The sequence below is a fragment of the Nipponia nippon genome, unplaced genomic scaffold, assembly GCF_047370975.1.
Source record: "Nipponia nippon isolate SJK-2023a ecotype South Korea unplaced genomic scaffold, ASM4737097v1 scaffold_2, whole genome shotgun sequence".
Lineage (NCBI taxonomy): Eukaryota > Metazoa > Chordata > Aves > Pelecaniformes > Threskiornithidae > Nipponia > Nipponia nippon.
This window is the reverse complement of record NW_028262336.1, coordinates 408,056-435,258: the sequence shown is the minus strand read 5'-3', so window position 1 is coordinate 435,258 and position 27,203 is coordinate 408,056. Positions and strand designations below refer to the sequence as shown.

Below are 27,203 nucleotides of genomic sequence, written 5' to 3'. Positions count from 1 at the left end.
AGTAACGCTGTTGGAGAGAAAAGAAGCCGCGAATAGTTGAGAAGAGGCTGGGGGAGATACAGAATCATGTACTTCTAATCAAAAAGATTTCAGTGCAGCTCCAAGAGACAGAAAGACACAAGGCTCACAGGGAGATGCAGAAGGGAACAAAAAAATACATAGGTTTATGAGAAGTAGAGGTGTTAGGAAGAGAAGGTGGGTGGAGAGTTGCAGAAATGTATCAATTTCTCTCCCTCCCATTTTCTTTAAGGGTGTTTTTCTCAGAGCTTTTCCTCTCTTCTCTCCTCCCCACAGCAATCAGGCAAGCTGGGAAGAAGAGATTGTCTCTGAAGTCAGTAGTGTGTCTTGGCACAGAAGACTGATAGTAAACAAGTAAATAGAGTTGACAACTGTAGTAACCACAGGAGCAAAGCCTGCTCAGTGACAAGGATGAGGACTCTTCTAGAGGTAAGGATATGGGTCTGTCTTGCAGTCTGCTGAGGTACCTTCCTTGCACCCCTCTCTTTTTCTTCCCCTGTCACAGCTACACTGCTTATTGCCCTAGGGAACTGGAGCAGTTGAGTTTTTGACAGTTTGTATCCAGAAGAGGCTTGTCCAGGTCTCAGAATTAATGATGTGGGATGTGGGATTTAGAGTTTTTTGTCCTTCCTGTTAGTCGTCCTAATGGCCATTCTGAGGCTGTGTTCAGATCTGTTTGAAGCACTGACCAATAAGTAGTAGTAGTAGTAATAATAATAATCTGATTATTTGCATCTTTTCTTATATCCCCATTTTTTCAACGATTTTTTTTTAAGAAAGTACTTATGCAGAAGCATGCAAATTTTTCCCCCACAAATACTTGTGGGTAAACATGGCATAGTTTTTTGAATGTGAGAATGACATTGTAAGCCTAATTGCTCCCCAGGTAGTGTGGTGTCCTTTTCCCGATTTGATGTCTTAGATAAATAACTAGTAAAGTGTTAATTGCATATTTACAGAAAAATCACACTGAACTGAACTGTTAGCTCAGGGTTGCTAAAATGTACAAAACATTCAAGGACAATAGAGATAAGTAAAGTTTTCTATGTAACTAAAAAATATAAAAAAAGAAATCTGTATGTTTTCTTATGTTGAGAGCTGTTCAGTGTTGCAAGAGCTGGGGCCATAATGCAAATGGCCACTTTATCTTGTCTGCATTTTTCTGGCTGAAAAATTTGCAGAAATGTTTGTTTTGTATATCTATTCTCATATTTCTGTGTGATAAAGATGAGACAACAATCGTAATTTTAAATAGTTATTGGCCATGGCTATGCTTCAGACTTTTAGTAGTCTAGAATATAATTCAGCAAACTTTCTGTTTAGTTTCTCATGTTAGCAGGTACTATATTTTGAACACAGGCTAAAATATTATTTCTCAAATGGCATTTAATGTGTTCAATTTATGTGCTTAAGTGATTTGCTGTCAAAAGATAAATTTAAGAAAACGTTGAAGTTTTTGTGACTATTGGAGCATTAGTCTGAAAACATGTCATCCACATGACTAATGTGATAAACACAATTTGGGTAACAGCCAAAGTCAGTAATTCATGAATAATCTACTGGCTGAAAAATAATACCCCTAAATTGTCTCATAAATAGTTATGAAAAATAACTCTAATTCTCCCTGCTTTTGATCTCTTTATTTTAATTTACTTTATTTTCATGAAAGTTAGATGCTTCTTTTTCTGCAACAGCACTAAACACTGGGAAAATGCAAGGTGAGGAAGAATTAGGAAGAGGAACTTCAACCTCCCTGCAGAATTCAGGAATGGCTCACAAACAGAAAGAAGGAGATGCTAAAGGAAAATCAAATTCTTTGGCTGATTCAGTTGCATCAAACAGTTCTTACTTTAGTGATAAGAGTACCTATCAAGATTCTGCTAGCCTAAGTCATGCTCACATTTGAATCAGATGATTCATGTAGTACATACATTTAAAATTACTCATTTTATAATTAAGGACAATTAGAAGTCAGCTTTTAGTGATTTTACAGGCATTTGATCTCAATTACTTACAGTGAAGCCATTTGAATTTGACCACTTGCACAGTCTTAAAAGAAAAGCATGAAAGAACTGAAACTGTACTGGAAATTGCATTGATCTTCAACTTCATGTAAATACTAATCATTCTTCTCACTTACTCATAAGAGAGGCCCACATGGAAAAGCTCTGTCAGAGATTAAAGGCTCTTTATCCTTTTCCACAGGCTTGTTCAAACTATTCACTTGTCTCTTTATATGGAGCATGCTGGATCAGGCAACCAAGCCTCAAAACATGCCACAATACAGTGCTTCTGCTTCCTGCAAGCTATGCAATGTTCCTGCATCCTGTGCCCTGGAAGTTTTATATCCCACCTCCAGCTCTGTCTAGTTACATCTACACTTCCTTGACCAAGAATCACTGAACTCGGATGGGCTCTGTATTTCAGTGCCTGTGTTCTGTGAACCACTTAGTCCATTTGTGGCATAAAAGTGAAGTTCATACTAGATAAAGAATCTGACAGGAATATTGCCCGGGTCAGTCTCTTTATAAGAGTACTGAAGGAGCAGGTATTTGTCTAGATTTCTTTAAGCTATTGTCATGAAAAAGATATAAGGGACAACGAAGTATGACTGCCCTCCTCTTTTTTCTCTGTTCATGTAGGTGCACAAGTTCTCTCAAATCCAGCCCCAGTAACAGAGGCAAGATTAGAAAGACATTCCTTATGGAAGGTGAAGTGTTTGAAGAACACTTTTTATCCTTATGGCTCACATAACACAGACCTTAATCCAGTTTCTAAGTAGAGGTACACAACCGATTTCCACTCCCCTGTCTCTTCTTTTGGGGTACGCTATTCTTTTGGGGTATACTGTTCTCAGACGGCTACTTCTCTAGTTGTTTCACATTGGAGTCTTGAGGGGGACAGTCTAGTTCTCCTACAGATTTTTAAAAATCTATTATTTGATGCATTTTCTATTTCAAAAGGAACATAATGTACAGGCCCGATATAGACCTACTGTTAACCAGAAGTCTGGCAGAAATTGCAGTGACAGTCTTGAAATACCAATTTCTTGATAGTATCTCCACAGCCATGCCATTTAGTACTCGAAAGAGAGAAACAGATGTCCTCTGATAACATGAGACCAAAGAATTGCAAAATTATAAATATTTCATAGTAGGAATAGGCCAGATTTCCAATGTGAAAAACAAGAAGTCTGTTGCAACAGAGAAGTCAGGAGTATTGTGGATGCAAATCATTCACTCTCTCCTAAAGGGTGAGAGATGAGGGCTTGTACATTGAAGAATACTTTTTCTTCTTCCTTTTCAGCCAAGCAAATTTTCTTTTGCTCACTTCCCTGCCACACTGTTAGGTCGTGACACTTACTCTCCACTTGAGGAATAAAAGCTAAAGCGTTTTACTATAGGGGCGTATGAAAGGAATTTGGATTTCCTTGTTTAGATTTCCTACACAGTACTTTGCCAGTATTGTCATGTTCTGTACCTAGCACCTTTTAATGCCAGGATTTACTTGTATGTACTTGCTCTCCACTTAGTTATTCTGTATCCTGCCTAAAGAAGTCAGGAGAATAGGATTTTAAAGGGAGAAAAGCAGCTAGGTATTTAAATCTTGTCAGCAGTTTTCATGAGTCAAGTAAGCTGACATATGCTTTTGAGAGGCTTCTGTTACTGACTGAATAAAATGCATGTTTGAAAGATATAAAAGGATGAGGTCTGTTTTTGTATTTCTTTCTGTGTTTTCTGTTCTGTTAATGTTTTTGTATGGGAATTGTGCATAGTATATTAGGCAAGATGATTAACAGCAGACTCATTCATTTCCTTAGCCTTTCCTCAGGTGAAGGGGTATATGCTGTGAGGTACTTAATTCTTGTAGGATTTTCCTTCATTTCTTCTTGTGATTTTTGTAAAGATCTATGTTTTCTGTGGCAAAGATCGATACCGAGTGCGGTGACAAATGCATTTTAGCTGCTGCATATAAAGGAGCAGCAAGGGCAGACAATCTAGAACCTGAGAGTCATGACAAGGCAGACAACAAGTAATGATTTTACCAGCAAGCAGTACACCCCCACAGTATAGGAATGAAGGGAGGTAAGGCAGGTCTGGTGACAGTAGCCAGGGTCAACCAAGAGTGTAGACTGCCAGGCAAGTCCATTGCAAGGAGGCAAGTCCAAGGTCAAACCTGTAGAATCAAGTCTGTATGTTAAGCTCAGGATCCAGATCAATGGAGTACATGGCCAGCCATAGGCATGGCTGCTGCTGCAGCATAGCTCAGATGGGGATCACTCATGAGAGCTGCAAAAAGCAGCTCCCAAGTGAAGAAATGGGCACGTCCACTGAGGCTGCTTCTAGCTTTTTCTCAAAGAGCTCCAAGGCCTGTCAAGGTTTCTCAAACAGCTTGCTTTTATCAGAGAACCAGGCTTAAGCACAGGGAGCTAAACTTGAGGCTGTGGGGGCAATACAGGCCAGGCCCTGACACTGGCATGTAAGACTCTGAAAGTAGCACTTCCAGCAGCTTTCACACCTACGAGATTTACTCCTTGCTTCCTATACTGTTTCTTCTCTATCCCTCTTTCCTCCCAGGTTTTCTATTATCTTCTGTTTTTTTCCCTTTTGCCTCCTTTTTTCTCACTGTATATTCTTATTCAGTTATTCCGCTTTTCATTTTTCAAGTTTTTTCCCTTTCCTTATATTACCAGCATCTATTCCCATGTCTGTTCTCTTGTAATCTGCTGTTCTCCAGACTTATGTACATCAAAGCATGTAGAAGCAGTGGACTCACACAGTAAATGCCATTTTACCTAACTTTATCCAGGTAGATGTTAGGGGCGTAACCTAACATAGTCATCTAGCTTCCTTTGCAGTCAATGGAGAAAAAGACAGGTCACTGGAGGATGCTTCAGCTCATCCTAAGACAGATGTCTGAAATAGAAGCTGTACTCATAAGGTGCCTAGCCTTCTCCACTGACTAAAAAGACACACCTAGATTATGAACACAACTAAATTTAAGTGAGATAAAAACCTGTCTGTATATAAGATCTTCTCTGTGACTTACAGCTTATTGCAGTTTTTAGAATAGGGCAAATCTTTTGTCCCACTTGAACTGGACTAGAGGGCTTAGGATGCAGGAGTTGTTTCTTGAGGAGAGATCTGAAATTAGTGTTCAGGTTGCCAGATTGTAACAGAATAAAGAATCACCAGTCCATCCCATTATTAGCTTTATGGGCTCAAAAAGGCTTTGATATCTTCAGGAGGTATATGCAAGTTGATTCCATAGACCAGAAGGAACTACAGAGGGACAGGCCTCCCTCATGGCAAGCTGGCTTTTCAACGCATAATTCATAACACTGTGCAACAGCTGTAGCTGGAAAAGACAGGGAAATGAAAGAGGTAAGAAATCCCCCAGAGTATAGTCACCTAGATGACTTGGACGACTGTTGGTGTTCTGGCACTAGTCCTGTGAGTGATTTTCTAGTAGATTAGGTGGAAGACGGAGTATATGACCAGTGCTAACTTTAATATGAATTTTTCTTTCTTCATTTTTTCTGTTTGTTTCATTTTTCTCTCTTTAGACCTCTGACCAGGAGCTGAGAACAGGTGCAAAGAAAGAACGATGCCTTCAGGGGAAAAGCCTACTTCTGTGTACACTTCTTCTCAGTACTCTCCTTGGCTTTACACTGCTTATCACCTACATCATGATGACTTGTGGTCTAGGTATAATACGGGATACCCTTTTCCCTGCTTCCTCATCCACTCCATTTGTAAGACTCCTTTCTCTCCTACCTTCCTCCACTGTGTATTAGACTTAACATCTGTGTTAAGAATCAGACTTTCAGAATCTCAAAGAATCCTAACACCAGTTGTAAAAAAGGTACACTGTTCTGCCTCTTCCTTGGGTCATAGTGGGGAGAGATCCCACACCTGTCCTCCTCCTCTGCCTGCCATTTAATATGCCTGGGCCCAGTTTTGAGGGAGAGCATCATTATATTGTCTTGCATCTCATCATTGTGTCATGCTCTGTCTGTAGTCACCTCCAGGAAACTGGACTGAATCTGACATTTGGAGCTCCTCCTCCACATTTCCATCTCTGACTTACTAAGTCTAGTCCTAGTTTTCTAGCACAGACCAGTGCAGTCATAGTGTACAAAGTCATAGTCTCTTGCTAATGGGGGAGCTGTAAGCATAGACCAGAAATATTAATTTGCCTTTCAAATTTGCTAAACAACTGGCTGCAGAATGGTCCATGTAGATATTTATGCATATAGAACACTCAGAACTGAAGGTGCATTTATATTGGTGGATACAGACATTCCCTGCTCCAAAATAAACATTATTGACTCCACCTAGCATTTTTCTTTACCCCCTGTTATGTATTGGAGACCATTCACTAGAGAGACCAAGGAAAGACTGTTAGTTTAGATCTTGTCTGTCTCCACTCGGCCTATCTCCTCCCATGTCAACTGTTGAAACCATAGTATGGAAAGTCTTACTTTGATTTACAAGTGGCTTATTTCAGCAAGTAATTGATCTGATCTGATGTTGATACAAGACACTGAACCAAAATGAGAACACATACCCAGTGATTTGCAGCGGTTTAGATAAAGGGAGTTTTAGATCAAAGCAACATGTACTAGAAAGTCTTTGTCCTGTTTTAACAAATGTCATTGCTGAGAAATGTTTCCCATGCTTGAACATGCCCCTCCACGTTTTAAACTTAACTCCTTACTTTCTGTGTGCTATGTCCTTCTTTTGCTTCATGTGCTGACACCATCAGTTGCTTCTTGTTTATCATTTGGCCAAATTTGGCTGATTCGGAGAAAATACACTGAGAAGGCAGAATAATCCAACCTGTGACTGCCTAGATAGTAAGAACAGAGAATACCACCTCTGGACCAATTGCCTGTACTTTATTTAAAGACTCTCCCTTATAAAGTGCAAAGGCAATTTCCTGTGAAGTGAAAGAGAGAACACACGTTGTTCTATATTCAGGAAAACCTTACAAGGAATTCAACACTCTGCATGCAAAGGAGTTCATATCAAAAATAAATCTTTCTGGGGAAATGTCCCACAGATAACTCTTTTTTTTTGTTTGTTTGGAGTTGTTCTCACTCTCCACTGTCACTGCTCAGTTCTCTCCTATTTACTTCCTGCCCAGGATCCTGTGATGCCGAGCTGGGTCTTACACTGTTGGCCAGACTCCTGAATTCTAGGAATGACACTGTAGACCCCTGTGAGGATTTCTACAAATATGCCTGTGGCAGCTGGGAAGGCAAACAGTCAAGCAGAACCACAGAAGAATCACTAAATGTATTTGATGTGTTGTTGGAAGAAAACCAGTTGATCCTGAAAAGGCTTTTAGGTAGGGACAGATGATTGGTGTGTTACCTTCAGCATCTTCCTCAATCAGAGCTGGGAATACTAATAACTGAGAGCACAATCATTCCTAACAGGGACTGAGTCCAGTCTCTTCGTTCTTCTGTCATTACAGGTACAGATTTATTCTTGAGCATGTCATATTACAATAGCTGCAGTTTAAACATTTTAGTTCCCCTTGCCAAGTGTAACAGACGAAAGTCACCCTTTAAAATTCTGACAGCAACCCAAACCATTTTCCTATTGCCTTGTAAAAGTAGACCCTTTTTGTTGTGCTTGTCTGAACATGCACTCTGGTCGTGTCCTGACTCCATGTAGGACTGAAGCCTTGATATGCACCACCTTCCTGTTGTGCTCCTGTTTCCATGCAAAGAAACTCAGATATTTGGACTCAGGAAGAGCCATGGCACTAGAAGGTCTCTTGCTTTGAGTGACTGTGGGAAAGTGGATGTATTTACAAAATTGTTCTGAATCAAAGTACAGTGTAATATTTCTTACAACTTTTCTCTGGTCTAATACTGCCCCAACTTTTTTTTTTTTTTTTTACCACTTTTGTAGTTTTTCATCTATTTTTTTTTCTCAGAGGGCCCACAGTTTGGGATAAGAGGCTCAGCTAAGGAGAAAGCAATCCAGTTCTATCGCTCCTGCATGGATACCCAACGGATAGAATCCCAAGGAAGTCAACCATTGAAGGACCTCCTAAATCAGGTGAATGTTTGTACTATTTCCTCTCCCTCCAGAAGATAATTCCTCCAGGGAAAAGGAAAGAGGGATCACTTTTAATCTCAGAAGCTCAGTTCAATAGGATCCAAATTACAGATCAGGGAACATCTTGCAAAACGGCTGAAATTTTTGTGTCTAAGATCTTATTGTCATCCACTCCTTCAGGCTTCAGGAGAGCTTGTTTAAAGAGGAAAATGCTCCTCTTTCCATTCTGGGAGACTCCTCTCAGTGCTGGGGAAGGTTGTGCATCTACCTCCAGCAAAGAGCATTTATGCCCTGTCTCCAATGAGCATGCAGAACATTCCAGCAGAAGCAGAACCTGTGAATTCGCTTGTCAGGGAGGCAGGACCTGTAATCTCTGATCCCTGGTTGTCCTTCTGGGTGGCTTTAGAAAAATAAGACCTCTTTCCTCTCTCCTCCTTCTGCTTTTCTCCTGTACACCTTGTCTGTTGATAATTATAATTCCTTTTCCCTGTGTCACTTTGCAGTTCGTTGCTTTGCTTAAGTGAAAGTGACAGGTCATTTTAAAGCCAACAGCGTATGTAGAAATCTTCATGAGTTTCCCCTGTTGCTATTTGCTTTGCCGCTTTTCAGTTGTCATAATGACTGAGCTCATAGGAATGGAAAAAAAAAATTGTAAATATGGATCAAACAAGTGTTTTTCTCACCTGCTGTCATGTTGTGCCTCTCCCTCTCTAGGTTGGTGGATGGAATATCACAGGTGTGGGGAAAGCAAAAGATTTTAATGAAACTCTTCAGATTCTCATGGGCAGATACAGCACCTTTCCCTTTTTCAGAGTCCACGTGGGACCTAGTCCTTTTGACCTCAAGACCAATATTATTCAGGTGAGTGGACTAAAGAAAGAAAACTATCAGGAAGCACTGGGAATAAAGAGTCAGTTACACAGCCCATGAGACCCAGGCTTGCTCAAGTTAACCCTATGTTCTTCTCTGAAGAAAGTTTTCCTAAATTTCAGTAAAAACTTCTTGATTTTATTACATAAAAAGCACTTATTTCTGGAAAATGAGCAGATGAGGAAGAATAAATTGCTTACTTTCTTCTCATCTCTTCTGCCTGACAGTGCAGATTGTACTTTGTTGTGGAAGGGTCTGGTTCTTCTTATGTTCATGGGTAAGACTAGTACAATAACGGACGCTATGTGTATAATACACATAGTGTACTATGAATTTTGCAGCTCACTGTTGTGGTTTAAACCTGGTAGGCAGCTAAGCACCACACAGCTGCTTGTTCACTCCTCCAACCAGTGGAATGGGGGAGAAAATCAGAAGGGTCAAAGTGTGAAAACTCATGGGTTGAGAAAAAGACAGTTTAATAACTAAAAAAAAAAATAAAAGAAAGAAAAAAAAGAAGTGATGCAAAAAAACCCCAACTGCTCACCACCAACTGCCCAGCCAGTTCCCAAGCAATGGCAGCCCTGGCCAACCTCCTTCCCCCCACTTTTACTGTTGAGTACAATGTTATACGGCATGGACTATCCTGTTCGTCAGTTGGGGTCAGCAGTCCCAGCTGTGTCCCCTCCCAACTTCTTGGGCACCCAAGCCTACTTGCTGGTGGGGTGGTGTGAGGAGCAGAAAAGGCCTTGATGCTGGATAAACACTGCTCAGCAATAATTAAAACATCCCTGTATTATCAATGCTGTTTTCATGACAAATCCAAAACATAGCCCCATACAAGCTACTATGAAGAAATTTAAGTCTCTCCTAGCCAAAAGCAGTGCACCGTGTAGAAATATTTAACCATGTGGTTTATATTTGAATATCAGTCACTGCAGATTTGTAATGATCTTGTAAATAAGCTGCAGAATACGACAGATCTGCAAAAATTACTTAGCAAACATTTTCCAAAAGTAAAAGCAATTTATTAACATTTCAAATTCTGTGACACAGAAACAAATAAAGCCTGTTGAACATATCCTCACATTTCCAGTGTTTCTGGAAAAAGCGAGATGTTTTTCCTTTATTCCTTTTTGCAGATTGACCATCCTGAGTTTGAGATGCCACCTGAGAGTAAATTCAAAGAGAAAAATTATCTTGAGGTAACATATCAGAGGCAGAAGAAAGGTAAAAATAGCTATTTGGTGTAGGGATCTCCTTGAATTGCCTCCTGGTTCAGAGTGGTCTGTTTCCATGGGTTACGGTCAGTGATTTCTGAAAATGTCTCCAGAAGGAATTATTTACAAAACTCTCTACTTTTCCAAAAAGATAGTTTGTAAAATGTAACCCATTTTTAGATGCCAGGTTTAAAACTTCTAGTGTCGAAACAGAATGTTATAGTTTTAATTTGTATTTGCTAAGTAATGTGAACCTGGACTTCCCTCTAGGTTTCACCTTGAATGAATGTTTAAAAAAATGTTCTTGTCCAAAGTAAGGCTTTATAATGTAAAATCTGTGTATTGGGGGAGGGGTAGCTAGCATTTTTAAAGTTATTTTAAAATGTTTTAACCTAAGCTGGGGAAACAAGCTCTTTGACCTTGGGAGTTATTGCAACAAAGTTAATTTCATCACAGCTCTGTCATTTTTCTGAACTTTATAAAAACTGAGTTGCTTTCAGTTTCTCAGTCTGACTCTTTCAGAAGAGTCCTCAAAAAATAAGCCTACCCATCACAAGCATTACTTTGATACCTCATGAACATAGAAGCAAGAAGCTGGCATTTTCTCTCCATCAAAAATACTGGCTTATTGTATCACTACATCTCTCTCCTTTGACTCCAGAGATGGCAGGCCCACATCTCTCAAATGATTCTGGTATTTAACGTAATTGCAAGCTGGGACAAAACTAACCTTTTGGGAATTCAGTGTTCTTCACTGAGAGAGGAGCTGTACTTGGCAAACTGTATTCCACATGAAGAATTACATAGGGATGTAGCAGTGAAGAAGACAGTTTTAGGGATGGGGCTGCAGTGGTTTTGAAAGATTGAAACTTATATGGTGAAGATGGATGGTCGGATGGATGGATGGATGGATGAATGGGGTGACTAATTTTCAGTCATGTTTCTCCCACTGGTCGTATGCTCTGTATTGCAGGTTCTCCGTGTGTATCTCTCATATTTGAAGAAACTGGGGGTCCTACTTGGAGGGCCACAGGATGGTCCCCCTGATTCCTTTTCTCTTACCTTGTCCTTCATCTCTAACCTCCAGCAAGTTGTCACCCCACTGCAGGAAAGGCAGCAGAGGGGGATGCTGTTCTTTCGCACTACCATTAGGGAGCTACAGGTATCTATACCTTACAACTAGAGCAACACGATTACGTGTGACATTCACATTTTGAAGATCCAGATCAAAAGTGATATGAGACACTCTGTTTAGATGCCCTTCCCTTGCAGCTTACACTTGGAGTCTGTGAACTTTACATAACCTATTAACTTACGGTTTTTATTGACAACAGCTGGATTTTTCAGGCCCACAGCTCTCTCTCTGTAATCAATATCCACATCATAAAACCAGTTTAACTTCTTGAAAGTATCTCTTAACAGTATTAGAGAGATTATCCCAGTTTCCCTATTATTTCTTGTCAGTCAACTGTTCAGCACGTAAGCTTTGTTTTGCTTCTAGGAAAAGGCACCTGCTATTGACTGGCTGTCATGTCTCCAGGCTGTCTTCCATCCTATGCCAATGAACCTCTCTCAGCCAATTGCAGTGCATGACATGGATTACTTAAGAGGCATGTCACAGCTCATCGAACAATGGCACAAGGAAAGGTAGGAGTCAATATCTATGGTTGTAGTTGTTCATGCCTCAAGAAATATTAACTTCAGATACCATAAATTAAAGAGGTCTGTGTTAGAGGCTGCTGAACCCAGTGGCCTAACAATTGCAAGGCTGCTGTGGCTCTGTATCCACAGGTTCAGCCAGTGCTAAGGCTTAGCATATATTCCCAATAGGCTTGCACATACACGCCCTATATATGTACACACATATAAATATATATGTGTGTGTGTGTCACACAGATCAACAGAGATGGGGCACAGTGCCTTTACTGGCACCCACCCATCCATGGCACTCATACAAACATGAACAGCTCAGACAGCCTGATCCTATTCCTCCTCTCCAGCTGATCAGCATTGGTCTATACTAGTGAAATATATATATGTACACACACAATATGGATCACTCCAATAGCTGGCCTTAGATATTCAGTCTGTCCAGAAGCTGGTCCCAGATCCCCTTGTGTCCACAGCTGCCTGCAGCTGGATGTATGAGCCCCTGAGTCTTGCAGCCCTATTTTGGTTGCTGGTACTCCAGACTCTTCCTGTTACAAGCACGCATCTACAAGCAGATCTTTCCAGTAGTTGGTCCAAACTGCTAGTCTTTCCAATAGCCAACTCTCAGACCTCTGCTCTATCCAGCAGCTAGCTTAAACCAAAGTCCCTCCAGTAGTCAACTCTCAGACTCCTTGTCTCTCCAGTATCCAGTCCCAACCCCACACACAGAGAGTAGAATGTTATTTAAGAATAGCATTTAATAAGATAGGACAGATTCTGGTGATCATGTACAGGGCTCAATCAGGCAGACATCCTGGCAAGCCACAAGCTTACATTCAACCGTTCCCTCTTACCACTCTTCCCCTCCATTTTCCCATGCATGTTCCCTCCCAATCCACCACGATCCTTCCCTTTCCCTGCCTTTGGTCCTTCCCATAAACATCCCATAATAAGTCTCACAGAATCCCACAGACGCCTCAAAAGATTCTAGAATAAGTTTCACCCAGTCCTAAAAATGCTCTTTCTCCTGCTTCCCATAAAGAATCCTGTGCCGCAGCAGGCAATTATCCCTTGAGTCTTCTTGGGGAGACAGTTTCTTTGGTTGACTCATGTCAAATCATCCTCCTTTGATAGCCCCAGGTGTAGCCCGTGCAGAGTACTTTGTTGTCATTGTTCAGGTTACTAGGGTTCCTCTGCCTCAAATTATTCCGCTGACACTTGCCACGCCTCCGTGTTTATAGTCACCAGCCTTCAATCTTCAGTCTTTTAAAATGTCATTTTCCTACAGGGTCCTTCACATTTATATGATTGTTTGTCTGATTGGGAATCTCTCCCCAGCCCTTGACAGTCGATTCCAAGATGCACGCCTGGAGCTATCTAAGATTCTGTATGGAAAAATGGGATCTAAAATGGTGAGTTAGCCTTTAACCATCACCTTCAGCCTCCCCAGAAGCTGAACACCCTAGGGCAGGCCTTCTGGATATTCTCTTGATGCCTTGTCTGGATGTAGTTTCTTAGATTTAGGGAGGAAAACTACTCTCACTAGGCCATTAAATTTTTCCATTTTCTCAAAGAAATGTGGGAGTAGACATGACACACAAAACTCTAGAGAGTTAAATGCACTGTGTTGTGGGGTAGGGGACAACAGATGGTCAGCTTTCTTCTATGTATTTGTCTCAGCTAGCATATGAATCTTCATCTTGTGTGAAAGTAAGTGGAGTAAATCATAAGGAAATCAATGTTGTACTTGATTAACGTTCTCTGAAGTAGCTTAAATAGAACTACATTTCTTATCATTCACTGCTGTCATTTTTAGATAGCAGCGTATATACTACTGACTGCACGTTTACATATCTTTTTACTGTCTTCCTATCTCTTTGTCCTCACTCTCATGTGTCTCTATTTCTTTCTCTGTTCTTACAGAACCCAGCTGAGCGCTGGAGGAAGTGCTTGACTGATACCAGCTCTTTCTTTGAGCCAGTTCTAGGGCAGATGATCGTGCAAGAAATTTTCCCTCAGCAGACCAAGAAACTTGTAGGTACTCATCCTCTTAATCCCCAAGCAGAGCTCACCTTCATCGCTTTCTTTTTTGACATGCCAACTTAAGACCGTATCAAGGCAGCAAAATCATGTGTAGGTTTCATACCTTTTTACAGATTCCTGTACTTACGTACTTGCCCTCCTTTTTTGGGAATGAAAGATGTCAGAACAAGACATTGCTGTCCTTGCTAGAATAATCAATGCTAAAATACCAGTTATTATCTTTATCTCAACTGTTAGCAAAGTCATCTGTGCAGCACAAGTACCTATGACAGCCCTACAAATGCAACCTCAGTGTGCTTCCTGGAATGACAGTTAGTATTAACAGTATTCATTACCAATCTGACATATTTAAATAAGATTTTCAATTGCCAAGCAATTAAGCCATCATATGACCAGTTGTACAGAAACAAATCAATGCCAAAACGTTCTCAGTGGATCCACAGTAAAAGGAACACCTGCCAGCAGCATGGAAAAGATTTCTTTTTTTTCCTTTGATGATCAGAGTTCCTTTTTCTTTTGAGGGAAATTAGTGTAGGCACAAGGTTTTACAAAGTTTGCAGTATATAAAGTAACAAGAGTAAATAACCCCAAGAAAAGTTAATGGAAAACTAAGACTATGTGTAGTGAAGCACAAAGCTGAATGCACAAAACATCATTTTGCGAAGGAGAGACTCAGATTGCCATAACTTTGGAAAGGGAGACACCAGCATGAAATAATTGTGGATACTGAATTTTCATTTCACTCAAGCAGTGGGGCAATCTTTTGGTCCATTCCTATCCCAACAGGGATTGAATGAAAAAGAATCATGTTTCCCTCTTAGTTATCATGAGAGGCAAGATGAACAGGTGTGTGGGAGAGAATGGTGAGCCTTGTAAGGAATGACTGGATGCGAAATAGCTTAAGCCTAAATCATTGTAGAAGCTGAAATCTCCTCTTTCATCACAAGAAAAGGAATTTTCCCCCAGTTATTCTGTGGTTGAATTGCTGGAACATAGAAAGATGGTAGCTAAGCCTGAACAATGTTTTTCTGCAGTTCTGACCATGCCTTCTTTTCTCCATGGCAGGCTGAGCAAATGTTCTCCGAGATTCAAGATGCCCTCTATGGCCAACTGGATCAGTTGGAGTGGATGGATGAACAGACTCGCCAAGAGGCTAAAGCGTTGGTGCGTGCAGAAAGCAGAAGTTACTGAGGCCTTCCTTTCCCTGAAGCCTTTGGAGAAGGAATGGAAGGGGCCTGCACCTTCACATATTCCTACCTGCTTCTATAGGCACACAATCTTAAATAGATATCTTATATACACTGAAAATTGTAGGTGGTTTTATAAGTGCCATCACACACGTATGATCATACATTGATGTGCAGACATAGAAAGGCTCAGTGTTTGTTTGTCCATGGATACTTTGAACTAATTGTATTGAGATACAGTTCAGCTTTATACACCTAGAGAGGTTAAAAACGATAAAGCTGAATGCCAGAAAATAATGCTATAAAGAAAAAGAAGAGTAGAACAACATTAGGCCTCAGGTCATTGACTTAAAAAAGCAGAGTAGCAAGAGAAGATGTCTTGTTGAAACAGAGTAGCTGTCATTTTGAAGGGCTGATTCATAGATTGTGTTTATGTTGTTTAGAAACAGAGTTTAAAAAGGACTTCTAGAATGTAAAACCTCCTATTGGTCATGCTTCTTTTTGTTCATTTGTTTGTTTGTTATGATTTTTAGGTTTCCAAACTACAAGTGGAGATTGGCTATCCAGCTCACATACTCCAGACTGCCAAAGTGAACCTGGAATACCAGAATGTGAGCTATATAATGTAAACATGCCTGCCTCATTGTTGGCAGCTTACCTGTACCAACTGCTATCTTGTCTGCTGCTAAGAGGCTATGACCTCTGGAGTAATGCGCATTTCCTACAGTTCATTTTCCAAGAACATATGGGCCCAGAGAACCTTTATCTAGTGCTTCTATAGTGCTTATGCTGTCTCCTATTTAGAGTGGCTGGCCTGATAGAGATTGGTTGTGACCTGCTTGTATGTTCTGTTTGGCTTGCAGATAACATTCCTGTCATATCTAAAATTGAAGGTCTTTAGAACTGGGAGGAAAAAACCACAAGTATTCCATTGGCTTGTCTTTTGATGAACCCTTTTTTGACTCATGGGACTTTTCTCTTTCTCATACTGCCCAATTCATTCCTCACTCATGTCCTATAACAGTCACATTATCTGTCTCTTCCCACAGTTGGAGATAAATGAAGACAATTTTTTCCTCAATGTGGTGGCTTGCTTGAAAGTACTGAGGGAAAATTCCTACTTGAAACTCCTTCAACATCACTCACAGGACAAGTAAGTGTCAGATAGTGATTTGAAAAATATCACAGAATCACACACTCATGGACTAACTGAGGCTGGAAGGGACCTGTGGAGACCACCTAGTCCAACCCTCCTGCTCGAAGTGGGCTCAGCTAGAGCAGGTCACTCAGGACTGTTCCCAGTTGTATGTCTATATCTCTCTTTTACTGGGGAAGAAGGAGGAGGGCAGGCGGGGGTGGGGCAGAACTGGGCACAGTACTTCCAGATGTGGTTTCACCGGTCCTGAATACAGGGGCATAATCACCTCTCTCAACCTGCCGGTGACACTTCTCCTAATGCAAGACAAGATGCTGTTGTCCTTCTTTGCTGCAAGGCTGCATTCCTGCATCCTGCTTAAAAAAGCCTTGAATCTGGCAGCCTGTCGTGTATTCAGCCTGAGCCCATGGTAGCAAAAAACCCCTCTGTTGTGGAAGGAGCCCCAGACCCCTGAAAAAAGACCCTTTTTTGCCCATGAACCCTTGAGTAAGAGGGATAGCTGGTTCTCCTGGACTTAGCAGCAAAGCAAGCAGCAATGCACTGTGATGATGTGAATGCTGGCAGGGTCACCTCAAAGGCAGGACATAGGATGCTTCAGAAGACAGGCAGTGTTGACAGGCATGCTTGGGACCTTATACTACCTGAAGAGTATTCTGTGCAGGACTTCACAGAAGGTTACTAATCCTGACTTACTTGACAGGGATGTTGTGAGTGTGAATCCCTTAATGTGTATGAAAGCTAAGCTACTAGCTCTGACCATTTGTAAACAAGTGAAAGTTTATTTCAAACACCTTTAACTTTAGGTAATGTGAATTTCATCATTTGCTGCTGCTGTATGAACAGTTGTACCGAGCAGACCATTTTTGCAAGCCCAGTGGAGGAAAGGAGCAAAGTATGAGATAAGGAGTTAATACATTCTCTCACTTCTCTTTTTCTGCTTCTAGCTGGCATGTGTCCCCCTGGACTGTGCATTCATACTACTCAATAAGGCAGCACATGGTGGTCTTTCCTGCTGGAATGTTCCGCAGCCCTTTTTTCCACATGGAGTTTCCCAGGTATGGAGGGGCTGCAAACGCGGAAGCTGAATGTAGTCCCTTGGCTGCACCATATTTCCAGGAAGAATCTTAACGGGTCTGTCTTTAACCTCTTAACGGGTCTGTTTTTAACGTCTTTCTTACTGCATTCCAGAAAGACATAGTAAAGGGGGGAAAACCAGCTTTTTCTAAAGGATACTGCCTTAGGAATTCTGAAAGAGTATGATCATTGACTCTGCTGGAGCAAAATCAGAATCTAGGTGAAACTAAGCTAAGCCAAGTATATTACTCCAGAGCAGAGAGGCAGAAGTCTCATGTAGGTTAACTGCAAAGAAGACATTTCACCTTTGCCTCTCATTTTCTAGATTCCAAGAATTCCTGAAATATAGCCTATAGAAATCTAACCCAGAGAAAACAGGAGCCTCACAGAGCAACTTCTTGTCAGAAGTCTTTTTCAAACGGATCAAACACAGTTCTTCTCTTTTTTTTTTAAAGAAACCTTGTCTAATAAGCAAATAGATTTTTAATTCTGGGTCTTCCCCTGCAACAATGACACTTCTGTAGGCCATACGCTTATAGCTGGGTTCTTTCATCATATGGAACAGATCTGTTAAGCAATATTTTTCTGATATTAAAAGCACTTAAAACAGTTGACTGTAAAAATATTATTTGATGTCCTTTTTTGCAAGGTAATGGATAGATACTTCTCCTAATCCCGTTGTACCGAAAGATAACCTCACACTGTGGCAAGAAGCTGAAGTTTGAAAGAAACATATCTCAGTTAAAAGTAATTATTTTCTCCATGGTGATCTTCTACCACTAGTTGTATGACATCTTCTAGTGCTTGCAGTATTTAATGAATTCATTATAGTATGGATACCTCAAAAGAATAACAAAAAAAGTATTTTCTCCAGTGGTATGGGCTATCACTTACCATATTCTTCCTCTCTGAAAAAGTGCCTACAACTTCTTATTCCTTTTGTATTCAGTGTTAGTAAAATATGTTTTTCTCACTGTCATCCCAGTTGAGTAGACTGATAAGTCAAACTTGATCAGCTTTTGGAGAGTTGGCACAATAGCGTTTTCTCAGATGATGGTCCAAAGTTTAAACTTTACTGACAAAAGCCAATTCAGATGACTGAGGATAATTTTTAAAATAAGACAGCAAAGCAGTACAATTGTTATAGAATCATAGAATCATAGAATGGTTTGGGTTGGAAGGCACTTTTAAAGATATCTAGTCCAACCGCCCTGCCATGGGCAGGGACATCTTCCTCTAGATCAGGATGCTCAAAGCCCTATCCAGCCTGGCCTTGACCACTTCTAGTGAGGTGGCATCCACAACTTCTCTGGGCAACAATTATAAGTTATCAGCTCCAGAACTTCTGAAAGAGCAGTTCTAAGAGAAGATGAGTTGTTCTGTTCTTGTCACTTCCTACTGAGTTCCCAGTGATGTAATAATGATCTACTACAATCACTTCATGCTTCAGCAGCATTAATCAGTGCATGTAAAGAAAGAATGAGCCCATCATTTCATATTATGGAAATGTATTTTGAGTGTACTCTTACTTGTGTGACCATTTATAAATTCATTGCATAGAATCATAGAAATTCTGATTGGAAAGAACTGCTGGAGGGCTCTAGTACAACTTCTTGCTTGTAGCGAGATCACCAATGCTAGACCAGAGTAACTGTAGTCAAACCTTCATGATTTTAATTTGCCTTTCCAGTTTTATGTATCATTTTTCACTAGACAACTATTGCAATATTGCTTCTCCAACCATCCTGCTTTTGTATGATTACCACTGCAGTTACTGTTTGTGCAGCAGTTCAGCCAGTAGTGGGTAAATAAGGACCTTTCTCAACAACAATACATGTTGTTAGAGTTAATAAAGGCAGGTTCTCATTCACAAACTCTTCATTATATTTGTATTATATTCATATTATATTCATATTATATTCATAGCTATGAATACTTTAATGCAAGCCCACAGTACAATTTTAAGCATTGGTAGAGTAATTTATACTTGTGTTTGCATTTTTACAGAGTATCCCACACCTGAGAGACAATAAATAGAAAGTGCCTCTGTGTGCTCTCAGAGTAGAATGCTCCTGTGAAGCCCACAGTTGTGCTCAGTGGCTATAAAGAATGCTCATCCTCTTTTTCTTTTCAAAAGCACTCTTCTCATGTTTATATTTCAGTGCTGTGAACTTTGGAGCCATTGGGGTCTTCATGGCACATGAACTTCTTCACACATTCTATGGTTATGGTGGGTATCAGCTGTGGTGTCTTTGTTTATTCTCCTAGGTCCCCGCTGGCACTTTCCCTCAGGGGATCTTAAATCCTGGTCCCTATATCAATGTATACATAGATTATTAAAGTAGATGAAGCTAAGGAAAACCCGTTCCAGGCCATGCTGACTACTAAGAAGACTCAGTGATTAATGTGAGGAATACAGGTGAATGCCAGAAATACCTTTACTTTCTAGGATTTTTTTTTCCCACAGTGCTGCCTGGGGGCTGTCCTACATGCAACAGGAGCGCACTACAGAAATCTATAGACTGCTTGGTTGAACAGTATGAAAGCTATGGCTTCAAGGTCAATGGTACTTTTACACTGTTAGAGAATACAGCTGACACTGGAGGGCTCACTATTGCTTACCAGGTATTGTAGCCTACTTACTTCTCTAATCTCATAGTCTCACCACACAACTCAACGACCATGTCACAAGATTGCTCTGCTGCTGCATCCCTCTCCTACATGCTGCTCCAGTTCCAGGTTTCTTGCACGCCTGTGCCAGTGCAGCATGTGCCCTGCATGTCCTCTGCTATTCCAGACGTAGGTTCTTCACAAAGCTTTGCTCATAACCTTAGTACTTCCATGTAAAACCACTTCTCTCTTTCAACAATTCTGGGGTGGGCCTTTCTTTACTTCCCCATTTATGTCATGCATACAAAAGCATGTTATTATTTATATGTTTATGTTATACTTCAGGAACTCAGCTGAGATGAACCAGAATTCTGTGTGGTGGTAAAATGACTCCATAATGATGTTTTCAGCAATTCTTTAGTCCAGAGAGAATGTTTTATTTCCTCATGCAGTAGCTCAGCAGTTTAATTAATTACTGAGTGCAGGGTGCTCTGAGATCTCTAGGGCTCAGACGGTACTTGTTACATTCTTGCACAAAGAATGTTAGGAGGTAGAAAGTCTTCTAATTTTCATTCAAATATTTGTGACTTTCTTTGAAAGTAGTTGTCATTCTTTCATAGTGCAGTCCCCATATCTTCTCTTCTGACGATGTGCGTGTGCTAGTGTCTGAAATGGGAAGCAAAGGAGCTATGTTGTTACTCTTCCGTGTTAGAGTTATTAGGGGCATGGCCAGCAGCAGGGAGCCTCAGAGTGAGGAGAGAGAGACACAAACTTACTAATTTATTAAATGTATATTAGATTGATATATTTCATTGACAGAAGACATGGTTTTGGGACACTATCTGAAGGGGAATTTATTATTATTAATTTTCTCTCTCCACAGGCCTACAAGAATTGGCTGAAAAAACACAAAGAAAAGGATTTACCTAAGATTGGACTTTCACACGACCAGCTTTTCTACCTCAGTTTTGCTCATGTAATGAATTCTAGGCTAGTCATGTCTCTCTCTCACTCTCCATTGTCTTCCACATTATTACAGTTTGTCTTTCTCAATATTCAATCACTTTTCCACCTCTTCACAGAACTGGGAATGACCAATGTTTCTGGGGGATCCAGAATCTTACCTAGAAAGCTAAAATTCACATATAGGGCCCCTAACCTGTTATGGATCTCAAAGGTAACAAAAGGCCTGTCTCCAAATATATCTTTTACAAAGCTCTGAAATCTACCAAAATTAAATTGTAGCAGACAAGTTGTGTCAGGGAAAGCATGCTTCATTGCCAGCTTTTTTTGCTGTTGTGAGCAATCTTACACATGGAAAGTGGAATTTTACTGGAAAAGGCACGTATCTCTCCATCCCTTCATTCATCCGCCTCTCTGTCATGGTGAATAACTAGATGTCATGTCATTCTGAGTGACTGATAGTGAAAAAAAGAGTTTAGAATGTTATTTAGAGATAAAGAACTAGAAGTACATGCACACATAGTTTGAGATTTCTGTGGGAACCTGGTTTAACGATGTGTGCAAAGTTGTGCAGTTGTGCATAGCTGTGCAGTTCAGTTCCTCATGATAGATCATTGGATTTCTGTGCTCAGAAAAGCCACACCCTTATAAGTTACGGTAATTGTGCAAAGGGAAAAGTTTTGTGCGTGTATTGACATTAGGTCAGAACAGTGTGTAGAAAAGCAGTTCTGCAATCACAGATTATTGGGTCTTGGTCTCTGCATTTCAGAGGGTATTTGGCAGCTACTGCATCATTTGTCAATGAATAAAGACTGAAATCACAAAAGTGAAGGCTTGGATTGCCAGTTTAATACCAGTAAGGTCACATAACCTTACCCCAATCTCTCAAGTAGTAAAGGGATGTTGTGTAAGTAAGTGCTCTCCTTTCTTGATAAGCGCTTACTGCTTTTGTTTAAGAAGCTGAATCTAGACACTGAGACTACATCTATACCATTATTTTAGATGGAGTCCAAGGTTGCACGAGCTTAAACTCCAAGGTGGTCTACATATCTTGTGTTCTGGACTACACAGTATAGAAAAAGAGAGGATGGCTTTTCAGATAGGAAAATTGGGACAGAGAAGTTTAGGGAAAGGGAAAACAGTCAGAAATTGTGGTGGTGAAGGGAAAGTTCTGAACATTGTTGGCAACCATGTAAGTGTGTTTCCTTGTTTACTCCAGCAGCCTCAGTCACTTGTGCAGAGGCATGAGGAGCTTTAAGTCTTGTTCACATGAGGACTTTCAGCCAAACTGACTTTTCTATTTTGCTTCCTTTCAGGCAATGTGTGGACATCAGGATCCTGAGAAACTACAGTCTTCCCTGAGCACAGATCCGCACAGTCCCTTGCCACTTCGTGTCTCTGGGCCTGTCAGCAATAGCCAGGACTTTGCCAAGCAATTCCACTGTTCCAGTGGATCCCCAATGAACCCAGACAACAAGTGCCACATCTGGTAATCTTCATGGAAAAGGAGGAAGAGAGATATGACCCCAGGGAGAGGAAGGCCTGACCCGTGAAAGTATGACCATCTTCTCAGGGCCCCTAGGGTGACATGGTGTTCTTATTCACTCCTCTACTTTCCTTTTCTTGTTATCCTTTCCTCAGCAGTTGATGGTAGCAAAATTCTTAAACTGACCTCATAAGGGAAGAGTGTCTCCTCCTACTGCTCTCAGCACTCTGTCCCAGATGCGAAAACTCTGGAGTTTAGCAAGTCCCAAGGTAGCAAGGTGACTACCCAGTCTCTAGTAGGCAACAACTTCTGAGGAGTTGCAAACAGAACGACTGTTACATTATTAGTCCCTCTGTTCAGTGCATTTCCCTGTCTATTCCAGCAGCCTCACAGTCATGTTGAACGGACAAGGCAATAAGCTGGAGCTCTAAGACTTGTTCATTTAAGACTGGCTCTTAGGGAAATCTTGTGGGTTACTCTGCAAACCACACATATCAGTTACCAGAGAGGAAAGAATCCTCTTCTCTTCTTTTCCCAATAAATGGAGATAGGCAGTAGGAAAGACTCAGTGGCTCCAGCTTCTAGGTTGAAAGATAAGTCACTTAATAATGAAGGTTATTGAAGGCCTTCCCTGTTCTGTTTTTGTTTCATCAGCAAAACTCCTAAGAGACAAAAGGAAAAAGGAAAGCATCCACATTGATGGGAGGGGGATTGGGAGCTGAGAACAGATTATCTCTCTGCTTGCTTTCTTTTCCAACAAGATCCTTTTAGTCTCTATTTAGGGTTAAGGATATGGTTGAGGGTGGAGTCTGGGACAGTCACAAGGGTTTCTAGAAGTCTATGAAAACTGAACAATTAGAATTCCAAGAACTTCTCTGTATCCTGAACCTGGGTCTCTCACCCCTAAAAGTTCTCTCATCCATACATTTATAAGTATTTACCATCCAAACAGAGGAGTAGAGCTGCTGTAGGATTTTACTTTCTCCTTGAAATTGAATTTTAGGTATTAATTTACTTTAGAGGAAAAAAAGAGTAAGAAATAATATATTTTAGGGTAGCAGGAGAAGTGCTTAAGGCATATTCTCAAGAGCAACATAATAATTATAGCAATTTCAGGTTGCGATAATTAGAAAATATATACCAATGTTCTAAAATTTACCAAAGTTAATAAGTATACAAAATACTCCTACCTTTTGCATACTCTTCAAACTGTTCTTAATTATGGGAGCATTTTTGTTTTACTTATTATATTGGCTGCCTGGGGCTTGTTTGTGGAATAGGTAATGGCAAGTGGAAACATCCCTTACCAATGTAAGAATTGTAAAAATTGTGAAAATCCTAATAACTGTGTTAATCCTTTCCAAGTACTGACCAATGCAGCGAAATATTTTCCAAGAACAGACTGTTCAGAGATTTTGTTTTCATTAATTAACTGAAACAGTAATAAAGTGTTTGCTTCAGAGAAAAAAAATACTTTGATTGCAAACTCTTTATGACCAGGCTTGTTTCTTTGTTCTGTATTTGTATTGTTCCCAGCATGACTGGAGTTCTTAGCTGAACTTCACAAGTAATAAAGAATAATACCTCATAATAATTTGACTTATTTACCCATCATAAAAAATAACAAAATTGGGCTTGTGCTTATCTTTACCATTTAAACAGTGTATACTCTTTCTGCACTTGTTTAATCAATTTTATCCTAGCAGCATGTCCAGACTGTCTTTCTTTTAGATGCTAATAGCAATTAAGATTGTACCAGACCTTGTGTGTAATATAGAAGTTATTTCAGTGTACTGAGACTACTTGGTTTCTTTGTTTATAGTGTATAGAAAAAGGAAAAGCTATTGACAGTCTGCATTTTGAGGAGTCTTTAACTATTCTTGTATCTATCTATCTTGTTAAGTGTATGGGGGGGCAGTTCCCTGGGATATGCAATTTTTTTCTTGTTCTTACAATGTATTACGAATTTATGAATATTCAGTTTAAAAGACAGGGTCACCCTTGAAGTTGAACTTGAACTCACCCTTGAACTCACCAGTTCACCCTTGAACTCACCAGTTGAATCAATTCTTGTTTATTACTAATGATGATGTTTTTACACAAAGAGCTTATGGGAAGTGCAAGAAAGGAGGTCTGGCTTAGAAAAAAATTGCATAAGTCTTGGACTGAGAATTTATTGTGTTTCCCAAGGAGAGAAGGAAACACTTTCAATATGCACACAAGGTCCCTGCCCTTGTCCTCAGTCTTTCAAGTTCCCTGGGATGTGGTTGGTGAAGATAAGCCATGATGCCTACTAGGTGATCATGAAACACGGGTAGATGTTCAAATTGTTATCAAATTGGTATCATCCACAACCATAGAAATTATTTCATGCCTTATGTCACACATAAAAAAAGAGAACAACGCTGCCAGTGTTCAGGGAAAGAGCCAGACCCAACAGCAGATCCTTCACCGCTGAATTCCTCAGTCTCTGTGAGTCCTCATGCTGCACCATGTTGATCACCTCCATTCCTTCCCCTGTTGATGAGGCCACAAATGTTTCCTCCATTCGCTGCCAGCCTGTAACCGGTGGTGGGTGGGGACAACATAAGCTTTCTTTTTCTTCTCTTCTTTCATACTTAGATCCTTTTCACCTCTACTTCCCTCCCTCTTTTCTCTCCCTGCTTTCTAAACTTTCAACTCCATTTTACCCTTACTGTGTGTCCATTTTCTCCTTCGTACTAGCAGCTTTTCATTCTTACCTCTTCCCACTCTCTGCTTCCTTTGTCCTTTTCTTGTGTCTGTTCTTCCTCATTCAGTATATATTCCTCTATGCTCACCCTCCCCATAGCATCCTCATAATTCCCAAGTGTGGTTTCTTGATGTGTATGGATGTGAGTGTGCAAACTTGACCTAAACTTCTCTCCCTTTGCCCTGCTAAGTGCATGCAATTGCAGTAGGGTAGTAAGTGGTCGCCCAGGAAGGGGAGACCATCTTAGTGCTATTTTACAAGGGGAGCTGAGGTACAGAGAAGCAAGGCATTGAAAGAACGAGGGACTGGAATCTGGACTCCTGTGGTTTGACACTTGCAGGATTTTTTTCTTTTCCCTTCTTTTTTCAACACGATCTTTCCCATCGTCTCGTTACAAGTGTGTCTTTCTTCCATTGATTTTTTCTTCCCTCATTTTCTCACTCATGAATTTGGCCATTTTCCCCACTTATTTCTCAACACACTTCCTCCCTGACTCTTGCCTGTCTTTCTCTCTTCCCATGATGGCTCTACTTCTCACACTTGTTCTCCCTGAATTGCTGCACTTTGGTCATTTCATGGGTATGCTGGTTACAATGTCCATTTTTCTTCCTCAATTTCACTGCTGCCTGACAGACAGGAGAAAAGCGTCCAGTAGAGCAAACAGACAGAAGGAGGGAAGAGGAAAGACAAGCATGGCTCAGACATTGCCCAGGAAACAATACTTGAATGGCCAGCATGTCACAAGCTCTAATTATTTTTTTTTTTTAAAGCGGGACCTATCGTCAGGTTGAGAGGAACTGATCACTTTAGAAAAGATGCCAGATCTTGAAGTGAGCCACAGTTCCAAAGATACAAGATCAGGGTCAAAAGCCATTGCCTTTTCCAGTGCACAGCCAGTCAATTTTTTTCAGGAATTAGGGGCAGTGATTACTGAGTTGTCACAGGGCAATTTAAGTTCTTTTAGATAGTGCTCTCTCAAGAAGTAGTCTGATTTTTAGAGGGAGTTGCGTGTTAGGAACACTTGCTTCTTATTGCAGGTAAGATCTTCTAAGAATTTATATTGTCCTTAGAAAGTTTTAACTCTTGCCTCTAAGATTCTTACAGGACTTCTGGCTTCCTGGTTCCACCACATTCTGAGGAAGCTTGGCTTGGAACAAAGTGCCTGCTTCCTTATGGCTCTATTTTGAGAAACCACCACTTTCTGGACAATGAACTTTACTATTAGACTACATCCCACTGAATAATAGTAGGACAGGTGGCATGAAAAAGACTGCAACCACAGTGGCAAATGTGACTGTCTCCCAAAATGAATATCAGAACATTGTAAAAGACAAATACAGAGTACAATGAAATATTCATATAAGCTCATTGCTTATATGAATAAGAGAGTTCTTCCCTGAAAAAGGCCTTTTGAAATCTTTTATTTCAGAAATCACTTTCTCCTCACTGTCCTTCCTTTTCATCTTCTTCCTTTTCTCCTTTCCTGTACATTTCCCTTATAAAAGTCATACCAGACCATTCTTTTATGTTTTCAGGGCCATTACTGCAGTAATAGGCCTTAATGGCCCTTACCAGCCTCACCTGGAGCCTTCACCCCTGTCCTGTGCTCACGGGTCCAGGAGCTTCATTTAAGCTTGGGCCTGGGTCTCCAGTCTCTATTTGAGGTCTGTTGCAAGTATACCTATCTCCTAGCTCCAGCTCCATCACAGCTCTGCCTGGCCATAGACCCTGTTGTTCTGGATCCTGACCTACAAATTGACTTCCTGGTTTGACCTCGAATATGGCTTATCACTATGGACTTGCCTGGCAGTCATGGAACTGTGTCTGACCCTGGTTTCTTTCATTGGATCTGATCCTGACCCTGGCGTGCTTTTATTCCTGGCTAGACTTTGAGCCTGCCTTGACTTTGAGCCTGCCTCATGATTATGGACTTATCTGATGATCTGTATTCTTGACAGAATAACTACCTATCCCTACCTATAGCTACCTAACTACTACCCCCAGGCCTACCTTGCTTGCCTTGCTCAGGGGCTGTGGGGACTGGGCGCTGGCTGGTGAGGCCCCTGCCCTGCCAGCCTTGCTGAGCAGACACTTGTGTGCTGGCTCCCTGTCCCTTAGAAAAC

General features: G+C 40.7%; 1 protein-coding gene across 10 annotated transcripts; it reads left to right on the top strand.

The window, feature by feature from the left end:
• KEL (Kell metallo-endopeptidase (Kell blood group)) lies at window positions 1-23,848 on the top strand. 10 transcript variants are annotated; one of them, XM_087759402.1, is made up of 21 exons: window positions 1-195; window positions 295-447; window positions 2,661-2,802; window positions 5,585-5,773; window positions 7,168-7,371; window positions 7,463-7,500; window positions 7,969-8,093; window positions 8,808-8,954; window positions 10,103-10,165; window positions 11,154-11,342; window positions 11,682-11,827; window positions 13,119-13,242; window positions 13,754-13,864; window positions 14,939-15,037; window positions 15,594-15,671; window positions 16,110-16,213; window positions 17,161-17,271; window positions 19,453-19,520; window positions 19,758-19,915; window positions 20,784-21,077; window positions 22,180-23,848. In XM_087759402.1, exons 7-21 carry the CDS (start codon window positions 8,034-8,036, stop codon window positions 22,354-22,356), a joined length of 1,929 nt encoding a protein of 642 aa, XP_087615528.1. In that variant the 5' UTR covers window positions 1-195; window positions 295-447; window positions 2,661-2,802; window positions 5,585-5,773; window positions 7,168-7,371; window positions 7,463-7,500; window positions 7,969-8,033; the 3' UTR covers window positions 22,357-23,848. The 10 variants fall into 10 exon arrangements, with proteins under 10 accessions (XP_087615528.1, XP_087615524.1, XP_087615523.1 ...); XM_087759398.1 differs by lacking the exon at window positions 7,463-7,500 and having other exon boundaries at window positions 2,661-2,728; window positions 5,585-5,726; XM_087759397.1 differs by lacking the exon at window positions 7,463-7,500 and having other exon boundaries at window positions 5,585-5,726.
• The last annotated feature ends 3,355 nt before the right edge of the window (window positions 23,849-27,203 follow it).